This window comes from Patagioenas fasciata, chromosome 8 (assembly GCF_037038585.1).
Source record: "Patagioenas fasciata isolate bPatFas1 chromosome 8, bPatFas1.hap1, whole genome shotgun sequence".
Lineage (NCBI taxonomy): Eukaryota > Metazoa > Chordata > Aves > Columbiformes > Columbidae > Patagioenas > Patagioenas fasciata.
This window is the reverse complement of record NC_092527.1, coordinates 30461193-30473227: the sequence shown is the minus strand read 5'-3', so window position 1 is coordinate 30473227 and position 12035 is coordinate 30461193. Positions and strand designations below refer to the sequence as shown.

At 38.4% G+C, this 12035-nt stretch overlaps 1 protein-coding gene across 1 annotated transcript in view; it reads right to left on the bottom strand.

Moving 5' to 3' along the window:
- The window catches only part of CFAP58 (cilia and flagella associated protein 58), a 57350-nt gene extending 45315 nt beyond the window's left edge, over positions 1-12035 (bottom strand). Inside the window, exons 1-5 of the mRNA XM_065843706.2 lie at positions 11943-12035; positions 9856-10137; positions 4659-4807; positions 2723-2879; positions 456-650 (exon numbers count right to left, since the gene is read on the bottom strand). Of these exons, the coding sequence (XP_065699778.1) occupies positions 456-650; positions 2723-2879; positions 4659-4807; positions 9856-10137; positions 11943-11951 (792 nt within the window). The 5' untranslated portion in view covers positions 11952-12035. The remainder of the gene's footprint in view (positions 1-455; positions 651-2722; positions 2880-4658; positions 4808-9855; positions 10138-11942) is intronic.

Genomic DNA, 12035 nt, shown 5'->3' with positions numbered 1-12035 from the left:
CACAGAAACTCTCCCACAAGCTTGAGAGGTAGATAAAAATTATTGTGACAGAGAAGAAAGAAGAGGTTGGAAGTAAAATGACTTTGCCAATGCCACTACAGTCAATCAGTGGCAAAACTGGCAATATACATTGAAGTCCAACCTGGCAGTCTCCTGTTACTACCACAAGATCATCCATGCGTTTCACAGACTTTGTCTCATTTGCTGTGATCTTTTTAAGACGATCTCTAACCATATCATTGTGATCCACTACTGATTTCTGCTAAGAAATCAATCTGAAATCTGTCAGCAAGGGTATCAGTAAAGTAATATTTATTTTAAAGAATAAATATTTATTAACATTTATTGACTTAAAATAATATCCCTCCATCTCCTTTCAGGAAAATCAATTTTCTTCTTATTTTGACATCTGACCCTAAGCTTAGACCTGATTAATAGTGTGCCATGTACCCTACCTTTTGCTCCTTCAGATGGTGTTCCATTTTCTGTTGTTCCTCCTTGTTCTTCTGTATATGTTGTTGTAAATTCTTGATCTCAGTTTGTTTTTTACCTATTTCATCTTGAAGACTTTTCAGCTCCTTCTCCATTTTTTCCTTCTTTCGAGCCTCTCGTGATACCTCATTCTGACGTAGCTGCATTTCTAACTGAAGCTGTAATCATAGAAAAGATTAAAGTTTTAAGTTCTGCTGCCTTTTATTTAGGAAATCAAGGCCTCTCACCTCTTCTTCTACTTAATTTGGAAAACAACAACTTCTATACAGCTGTACCCACTACTACATGGAATATGCCAGATCTTCTCAGAAGTATATATCAACCACTAGATAACTCTAGCTGTTGAACAAAAAATCCTGCATGAGAGAACTTATCTATTGATGACAAGAATTTGTTAAGCACCAGTCAGTTCACCCACACAGAAGGGTCTGATACAGTTCAGACATAAAAGCATTCCTCTGGAAATGCAATGGCACAAATGTATTTTCAGTTGTAAGTTACTTGTAAAATGGTACTTTCTTAATGCAGCACAAAAACTAATTGGAGCTTGATGTTATGTTGCAAGGATTTTTATTTTGATGTTTCTCTCTCACCAGTAGAAACACTTATTACACTTATAGGAAAGAGAGGAAAGAGAGAGATGTCAGACTAGCGTTCATTTTCACAGCTGCTCTGTCTTTCTCCTCTCAAAGTTCCTCTGTGGAAACTTTGAAAGAGGAGCTTTCTCTTATATCTAACAGACTGTCTTGTGACTTCTGCTGTCTCCCTCCCAAAAATATGATGGAGCAGAATCAGCAGAGGGGAGACACAGGGGGTTGATCCACATGGAAATATTCAGTTCAGCCAGGGACCAGCAATTGAAAGATTCTTCACTTAAAGATTCCTCTCCCTCTGAGCCCACAAATGAATAGTTGCCAGAACTGACAGGGTCTTCAACAGGATCTTCAAAAAGTCATTGTCATTTAAGCAGTCTGAAGTGGAGAATAATTCCATACTGGGAGAATGGGAGGTGGTTACAAATGCTGTAACATTCCCATGAATTTAAGGGCTGATGAAGTGAGTATCAAAAGATTAAGGCTAGCAAATTCAGTAAGTTTTGACGGGAGTTTTGATTCTCTCTCTTTTCTCCCATGTCCACATGGCTGTCAGAAAATGAAGGATTTATATTCTCTTGTAACGCATTTCCAGCCATCTGCTTTAGAAACAGAAATGGGTTCTGTGCATGAAACCTGGTCTGATCATTACTTTCCTAAATGTGATTAATTAAAACCTGTAAGCTAAATGCTGCTTTCATCTCTTTTCTGTTCTTTGTTTGTGTTTTTCTGCCTTCCTCCTGTTGTCTTGCTCCAGCCCTGATTTATATTCTGCTTTATATTCTTTTATTACTCGTTATTATGTTTTTTATATTTTGATGTATTAGAGTTCTATATCCCGTCTTCCATCCTTTTGTACTTTCTCTCCATTCAGTGGGTATCCTATGGATCTGCAATCTTCTATATCTCTAGGTGCTATACACATTTAAAGGAAGCTATACATATGGATCAGTAGTGAAATATCTACTCAGATGGTCAGATAAACAGATAATCAAACTTAAATAAGAGACAAAAAAGTAAAGCTGAGATGCAATATGATTGCTCTCTATAGACATTGGTGAGGTGAAAAATTATTTAAGCAGAAAAACAGTAGGCAAGAATCAGTGTGAAGAAGAACGTAAGAGGTCTGTGACCATTAGAAAAGTGAGGTTCTCGAAAAGCTTCTCGTAAGCAGCAGGGGAGAAAACAGCGTAATCAGTTTTTAAGTCAGAATTTGATACATTCTTTAAAATTATGGTATGGCATCATATGACAATCACTGCCAACAGGTCTATGCTCTAAATGGTTCTTTGGAAGCATAAGGATTAACAGTCCAGGAAAAAAAAAAATATAATAATAATCCAGTACAAGAGAGAACTATGATTCAGGCAAAAGAACTTTGGCCTCGTTTAGGGTATTGGAAAGCTATGGAAGCAGCTGGTACATGACAATACACTCGGCAAAGGACATAAGGACATAGCCCAGAAGTAGAGAAAAATATAAAAATCATTCACATCAGACTCCTTTCTAAGCACTCCTGAAAATGTTTGAGATGTGAAAGAACAGGTAGCAGCATACCAGTCAATGGAGATCAATCACAAGAGTGGAGTATGGTTCAGGACAAAGCCTAAAACCACCACCTGGTGATTTGTACAGACCTGCATAAGGGATTCATCTGCCTCGTTTTTTGCCCTCTCTGCCTCCTGCTGCTGCTCTGTGGCTTGAGTTAGACTTTGACGTAACTTCACAACCTCTGATAAGAGTTGGTCTCGCTCCTTTGCTATCTCGTCTTTAAGTCTTACCAAATCCTGGATACTGAAAGCAAGGAAATAATAGTCAAGCAGTGTCACAAGCCCCTTCTGTTTTTCCTCCTATGTCAGAGTAAGATCTTTTGTGAGAAACAGTTTAGAAGTAATTTGTTTCATTTTAAACTCCTCTTGGATTAAGGCTCTGCTGGTCAATTGAATTATATGCTCTATCTACTGTGGTCACAGCTACCCTCAACATAGGCAGCTTTAAAAGCTAACCTAGTCCAATAAATCACTTTTTCTTGTTATAGCACATCCTCATGGGTCTGAAGAAACCTTCAGTTTCCCAAAAAGGTAACGGAACAAAATCTCTTCTTCTCCACCCATTGCAAAATTACCGGGGGGAGACTGAAAATGTTATATTGTTGTAACCAGTCTCTCTGCAGGTTTATCTGACTGGGCACCTAACTGGGTTATGTCTTACAGTCACCTAACATAAGAATAAAACATACTCACTATTTGGACACATTTAATTTCTGAAAGAAAGTCCAAGATGTGGCTGTTCAAGCTCAACCTTAAAACTCAGCCTTATAGTTCTAAAAGACTATAGGACTGAAAATCTGCAAATGAGTTGTCTAGTCCCTTGGCCTTGTTACTGGACAGAGTATTTAAGTTTGCAAATGAAGGGCAATGCACAGGGAAATTTAAGAAGAAATGGTGAGCAGGCAGGTCTCAGCAGCCTGGACAGCAGCTGGAAATGGCTGGAATGACGTCCCGGCACAGTAACAGCTCCTGGCTCTTGCAGGAAAATGCAATAAGCAGCCACAGAGAGCTGCCTTTAGGTTGAGTTATGCTAAGGGAAGGCTTAACGATCGAGTTTTTAGATTCAAAGAACCTGTTACACAGGTCCAGAACATTTCAGAGCCAAAAGGTGAGGGAGTGGATTTCTCATGCATGCAGGTGATTTGTGTGCTGGCACATTGCTCGGATGGGAAACGTTTGAGCACGCTAAAGGACTTGCTCACAGATACGAGTCCAGGTTACACACCCTGGATACACAATGTGTAGGGAAATGAGCATGCCCCATAGTATCCTGAATATCCAATATAAATAAATACCTTACGCAGTGTGAAAATTCCAAGCCAGAACCAGCTGGGCCAACCATCAGCAATCTCAATAGAAAGTGCACAGGTCATAGGGTCAATGTACTTAATCTCATCTTTGAGTTTACACTTAATCTTACAGCATAAGCACAGCCTGAGGACCTAGCTTTTGGAGGGCTTTTCACCAGCTCCTGAGGATCATTATTATTTGCACACTGTAGCAGCTAGAGGCTCCACTTGAGAGTAGGTCTCTCTACACAGAAGCGTTCAGTAAAAAATTTATAAATATAAAATACAGACAAGAATACTGACAGTGATAATGCCTTATAACAGATCTGGGAACAGAAAAGAGAAATGAAGTCTCCTGTTTCCTTGACTTAGCTACTTGACCCTGCTGCCATCACATGTAAAAATGTTGACAGGATCCTATTCTCAAAGATAGAGCATGCTGAAATTCTACTCAGAAAAAACAATATGACAAATACTGACTAAGTGCATATTATTGATTTTTATTTGATCTCTCAGCTTCATCCAATGCTGCACAAACTCATTCAGAGCTTGATTCTGTACTTGATCACTGTATAAACACATAGACAAATAAATGTGCACTTACGAGAAAGGTAAAAGGCAGAAAAGACCTCTCTTTCAGTTTTCCAGTGTCTCTGTAGTGTCTAAATGGCTAAACAAGGTGTAGAATGATAGAAAATCAGATCAGGCTCTGCCCCTCCCCTGGGAAAACTTACTTGGATTCCTGTCCCATGGACATTCCAGACCCTTGTTCCACTAAATGGGTTAGGTGTGTAATTTCTTTTTGCAGTGAATCAATCGTTTCCTTTGCTTTCTCTTCCTTTTCAGAGGCTGCATCCACCATTTTCCAAGCCTTTTCAATCTCCTAGGAACAAAATTGAAAACAATTACATAAATTAAATTCAGTTGAAAATGAACAACAAATGAAAAATTAATTGACTCGCATTTTGCTTAATTAAGAAAATAGATTTTTATGCCTTTTCATTATTAAATTCACAACAGTTCTCTTCACCAGTTGACTTTTCCCTTGATTGAGCACAGAGCAAACATTTTGAGCCATTCAGGCTACATCGATTTACACCACAAAACCTCTAATACATTTTCTTTAACACATAGATCTGAGCATTATCAAATCTCTATGAGGTTGTGGTCATGTCAGTCCCACTAATATCTAAAAATTTACTCATAATTCAGTGCCCACAAAGGTACCATCTATTTAAATAGTTCACTTATGTCTGTTGATTTGGATGAGAAAAAGGTGTTACGCTGGGCTTTTCTCCCTTCTTGTTGATTTTCATCTGTGAAGACCTATTGTATTTTGATTTTAACTGTATATTTAGACAAGTCATGATTCTCGTGCGAAATTTCAGCACATGGAATTACTTGAAGGACAGATTTGTGTGCTTTTAATCAGCCCAGGGTTTGATATTAACAAAGAGGATAGGGGAGGAGTGTTCATTTGATTTTTAACTTCCTCTGCATCACTTTCCCTCGAATTGGATCCCTCAGAATCAAGCAGCAGGCTTAATCCTTGCCAGGTTCAAAGCAAGCTCCTACCATTTTTGAAATCCAACACTAAAAGAATGCATAAATTCAGAAAGTGACTGGACTGGAAAAAAAGTTCCCAAAGACTCAGTAAATAATGAAGATGCTACTTTTGACACTAGAAGTCCCTGAGCTGCAAGACACAGCATGATGTCCTCTGTCTCATGCTCTCTTCTCAGCTGGCTCCTGGTGGTGTTCTGGACTTGATGAACTTGTACAGATTTAGACTCCAACTGTGGCTGTGCAGCTCCACATTAGCTTTAGGGTGTCCCCATGCAGAGCCAGGTAGAAGCATCACTACATCAGGCCATAGTATCCCTTTCAACTCCTACTTGCGTCATATGAAAATGGGGCAGGGAAAAAAAAATTAAAACACCTCCACAATGAAGAATATAAAATAATTTTGTTTATATCAAATTGTTTGCAGCAGTTCTTTCTTGAAATTAACATCTCTGGCTCCAAATAAAACCACTATTTAACATTAAACTCAAAAAGATTACACCTATATTATGGTATATTGTTAACAGAACTCTTTTAAATCAAATAAATGTAATACTTAGCTGTTTACTGCCTAAATTAAAAATCCAAGCTATTGAACTAGCAGAAGTAACAGTCTACCAGAATTTGCCAATAATATGACACTAAATATAACTTATGTAGCTTCTTCAAACTGGAGAGGGAATACATTTTAATTTTAATTGTTCAACCAGTTCAGCATATCCAAATTTCAGAAACCATCTGGAACTTAAAGATCAGGAATGTTTGCTCTTCCTTTTTTTTCCCCAACCTATTAAAGAGTGAAACGGTGGGCTTTACTTGTTCAGAAATTGTGAAGGAAATGATAGTCAATTAAATTCACTACCTACAAACAGTATTTTCATTACTTAATAAATTACTTGCTTCAAAATTTAGTTTGAAATATGTACTTTTCACTTATGTATCAAGCATATTTAAACAGTTTTAAATATTAAAGTCAATTTTTACATTTTATTCACTTTGAGTTCTAATTTCCATTCAAATGCAGGAATGATCACACATAAAGTATTAAGTATCATCTAGTAAATAATAAATTTCCATTCATTATTATCTTACATAAAAATGTTCAATTCTGAGATTTGAATAAATGCATATTAGACTGAAATAATGACATGAAGATATAGTGTATCATCTTGACTGTCAGAAAAGCATAAAATATAGCTGTAAATAAATGTTTCAGATTTGCCAACCAATAAGAGGCAATCAACCTTTCTCTAGAAAAATGCAAATGGAAAATAAGATTAAAACTGATTACTTAAATCAAAGCTTCCTGCTGGCTGATTAGACTGTGATTAAAATTGGTGAACTAAATCATTACGATTGGAGTTCTAGGGGATAGAACTGGTGAATAAAATCAATATGCCCTCTGAGAGGTCTTACTGGCTTCAGTGAGCATTTCGTTCTGATGTGTATTCGCAAAAGTGATCCCTCAAAGGCAATTAGGCCATCTAGATCAGCAGTGATTTCAGGTTACCCTAAGCTGTGTTTTTTATCTTTATCTTGCTTTTGATGTGTAAAAGCAATTGTATTGAATTCATATTGATAAAACTATTTTTTTTCAATGAAGTAAGCAGGCACCTATGATGGCCTCATTAATAAGCAAAATCTAAATAAAAATTTGCTACTGACTTCAGTGTCAGCAAAACTGGGCTTCATTGTAGCTGTTTCTTGGTTGTGTCTTTTACTTTGAATAGCGGATCAAGAGATTGCTTCCTTTAACTTCAAAAGTAAAGAGGAGGAAATTTTTGATGGTGGAAGCCTTCACTGAAAAAATATTCCCATTATTACTCAATAGAGAGGGAAACTGAAAGAATACAGAGTGTCAGCATGACTGGGTAGCTGCAGTACATGGTTAGGTAGGTAACATGGATTGCAGTCTGTTGTATAATTAAAGACAGAAGTACACTGAATGTTTGCAGTCAGAATCATTCAAAAATTTCTGGAGAGGTACTGGAACTCTGGAAACTGTGAAGCAGAATTCATGAAGTGTGACTGCCTTACTTTATTTCCACTGAATATCCCAAAAGATCACATCAGTTTCACTGCTCAGAAACTGAAAATTACTGAAATGCTTTCTTAGTATACTGGATTGATACCCTTGGAAATTGAAAACTTGGTTAATTCCAAGCAGGGCAGTACAAACTCCTATAAATTCCCTTTCTGGCATTCTTCCAGTGCAGCCTTGTGGATCAGCATCCCTATCAATGAAAAAGAAAATCATATTCCCTTGGTGTTCAGCTTGGCACTTTGCTCCTTTGATATGACTGTAAACAGCAGACTATTGTTTCCAGTTTATTAAAACTACAAAGCAGAGCACTGAACAACCACCAGACAGTTCACAGCTATTGATTATTATTCACCCAGGTCCTACCAGCTGCTGATCTGTGTAATTAACCCCTGCCCCTAAACAAATCCTACTGATTACAACCAGGCTTCAATATGGAGAAAAACTTTGCTCCTGCAATTTTTATTTCTATATGAAACAATGACCTAGAAGAGTAAGGCTGTACTCCCATTACCCTGATGACCCATCAAGTCACCAAGATTTAGGGCCTTAATTTGAAGCAACTTTACCATTTTTACAGGAGCAGCCCCACCAGGATTCTCCTATCTTTTATATATCATGAAACAGTGGAACAGATTGTTTGTTTAAATTAGCACTGCAGAATCCCATCTTTGCTATTTCAGCACTTAAACTTTCCCCAACACTTGCCTTTGGCACTTGTGAAACACATTTTTTGAATGTTAGTTAAATTGCAGTGAAATACTACAGCTGTCATGGAACTTCCCTTCAGAAAGGAGAATAACATGAAATATGAAGGTTACACCAAACGAAACCCCAAACCATGACATAAACATTCAAAAAAAAAAATCCAAATAATTCCTGAACATTTGAGAGGAAGACTCATTTTCATAATCAAATTGAAAAAGCACCAGTGCCATTTACTTTGCCCAGAGCACACCACTAGAACTGAAATGTCACGTGTTCCACGTTTCTAATAGGGTCATAATGTCAAGCTGCTTTTTCACTACAAAATCTATTAGCTGGTTCAATAGTAAGTGGTAACATTACACCATAACCTTGCTCAAGCTTCAAACCAGCTGCTGAAATTGGCAAGGCTCTTTTTTTATCCTACTCTTCCACTCCTCAGTTTTATGACATTACTATGACAATGTCTCCTCAGCTTGGGAACATCTTAAAGGATTGCCTCAGCTACTGTTCACACTCAGAGTTTTGCCATGTAATAGCAGAAAGAAAATTATAAGGATCACTGTGGTTCCTGACACCCACCTACCAGGCTTTGATTAGTAGCAGTGAAAATGAACAATATTTTCCATGCAGATTTCCTCCTCCTTGAGGATGCTTGGACCTGTACCATGGGCTTGCAAGACGCCACCACAGGATGACTGCGCTGCTATTTATATTTACTCTGAGTGTATTTTCTTCATAATCCTAAGGACAAGAAACTTCATTTCAAAGAGCTTCTATTTCTGTAGTGCTCATAGATCACTCTGGATTGCTATACTGAATTTATCTTTCTGGAACAAAACACTTTATTGTAAGGCATGGAGGTGTCTCAACTAAATACTAAATTAAAGCCTGTCTAGGTACCATAGCCTAAGTTTTTAAACCATCAGAAAGAAAAAAGATCAAAATACAGTCTTCTGATCATTTTGCAGCTTTAAGTTTCTGGTAGTCAAACCTCACTGTACGGCTAAAAACATTGACTGTTTTTAGCGAGTCGAGCACTTTGATTTGACAGAGTTCAAATCAATAATAACAAAGAACACATCAGAGTAATTTGGCAGAAACACATTGAAAAGCTATATACGATTCCTTTTAAAAAAACCACCATGAAACATTTATTTATATGAGTGGATGACACTTCCCAGGACTACAATCCATATTTCAGCAAGTAAGTAGATTTGTTAATGTTCTGGCAATAGGTAACATCTAAGCAGCCCTTCAAAAATATTAATGAATCAAAAACTCTATATCAAGTTGAAAAAGTGCTATTTTACAGAGGGCAAGCTGAAACAAAAACTGTTAGAGGGTACTTGAAAGCTGATGGAGTTTTCTAGTGCAAATAAACACAGAATTTGACTGAGACCTCTAAAAATACCAGGCTGAGGGAAAAAAAAGTGTTTGGTAGCAAAGCAGAGGTTAAAGAACCAGAGATGCCAGCTCTATACTTAGTCCTCCAGCTAGTGCACTACATAAAAATAAAGTAGCTAGTTCTCTACATAAAAATAAAGTGTACTTGTAGACACTTATTACCATGCTTTTCATTAGCAATTTCAGATCATATTTAATTCTATTCAAAACTTTACCGTCTTCATTGATGATATAGTTTCCTGATCATCTTTAGTGAGCTTTGTGAGCGCAGCTACTTTAGACGAATTCACCACCAGCTCAGCATTCAGCTCCCTGCATTTCTCCATGAGACGCTTCTCATTTTCATGAGACTTCTTCATAACAGCATGGAGCTTCTCATATTCTATTCGGAATTTTTCCAGAGTTTTATCTCCCTTAAGTAGATTGATGACATCTTGGAACTCTTTTTCCAGTTCTTCAAATTCACTTTCTTCTAGATATGGTTTGCCAGACTTTTCCTTAATGAAATGAGATAGATAAACAACAAACATGAGGAATTCAACATCTCACTTACGACCCCAGAATACAAAAAAGCAATATACTGAGTGCGTAATAGCTACTAACATATCATGACGAAATTTTCCGAAATAACGGTTCTTTCGCTATCACATAAGATGCACACTGCAAGCTATTTTTCAAACAGATCTCCTCCAATTTTACTAAAATAACTTTTGCTTTAACAGTCAGAGTTCCTGTAATTGAGTACCACAGCTACTTTAAAGATAGGTCTACAAAATATCATCATTGTGATAGTATTTAAATAATGCATCAGCTATTCAGGAAGCCCAGTATTTTAGCCTCAGTTCTCTCCAGTTCTTTGCACTCTGAAGTCTAATTAGTTTATGCTTTTTATGCAGACGGTGCCAGCAAATCACTTGCAGATAAGCATATCTGAAAGCTCCAGCAATGCCAATGCAAGCCAGTCCTTCCTCTGCAGGTTATGCTACTGTTAAAACTTTCACAGGGGACATTTTTGACCTAGCTCAGGTCTGATGCCAAATTTTGCAAGATCAGTTGCTGAACATCAAATTCAGCCAATATTTTTCAAAACAGCTTAGATCAGCCTCAATTACAGCCTTCAAGAGAACACAATCATACTAAGTGGAGGCAGCATGGCCCCTTCTCAGAGGAGAGCTTGATCTGCTAAACAGCAAGATAAGCCAGCCCACAGGATGCTTCATTCTGTCACAGATAGATTGCTGCCATTACACAAGCTTGCTCAAAACTGACCGGAACGTCTCTACACTGCAATCTAAAATTTAGGCATATCCTTATAATCACATCTCGGAGGTGGACTCACTTGGACAGAAACACAGCTCTCCTGTTAGCACTGGCCATGGGTGTACGGGGAACCCCCTCGCAGAGGAGAGGCAGTGAGATGCACAGCTCCCATAGCCTTAAAAATTTCCCCCTGTAGCTTGCCCCCAACCCATGGATTGCTATTTTAAAAATAGTTCAGGCCCCTACTTGCCATTTGAACACAAACATTTTAAATGCAAGAATTTTCACAACGCTAAAAAAAAAAAAATATAAATGCTGAGAGCAAAACAACAAAATTAATTTTTTCATCTTTTTTGGGGGAGGGAGTACATAAGTTCACACTACCTGGAAGACCTGAAATTTAAAAAGTAAATACAGACCCTTGTGACTTGAAAGAAAGGTCAGGCTGCGTGACACATGAAGGCAGAGACACCAGCTCCAAATCCCCCCTCCTTGGCAAGGCTCTCATTTGTTTGGTTTTGGTTTTGTTTTGTTTTGTTTTCTGTGTCAGAAACTTTGATGGGAAAAGAGCAAAGGCAACTTGAATATTAAAGCCCAGGCTCCCGTTGGCGCACAAGGTCGGTCTGCAGGGCAGGGCCCAAGTTTGGTGCTGACCCCTTCAAACCTGCTCTGCCACTCATGGCAACAAACGTGGGTTTATTGCATCCTCTTCTCCAAACTCAAACCTTCAGTTTTGATCTCATTTACATTTGTGATCAGAAAGAGAGTTAAGAGCAGTTTCAGCATATGGGGTTGGGGGGGAAGGGAAATCACACACACAATTTTAAAAGTAGCAGGTGCTCCTAAAATTCAAGTGTTTCTACTGCCTGTGTGCAAGTAATTCTTTCCTCCGCACGGGATCTAGCTGAGCCCCACTCACAACAGTAACTCGAGACATCAATATGGCACATAGACATAGATGATATGTTGGGCTTATCCTGAGGTTCAGCGTCCCTCCTGGCCAAAACACAGGTGGGGAACGGCGGGTGAGGGGGGGTCTCACCTCAGCCATGGTGCCGGTGGGCTGAGGCCCGCCGGGGCCGGTGTCGATGTCGGTGCTCGGGCGGCCCGAGGCCGCGGCGCTGCAGAGGCCGCC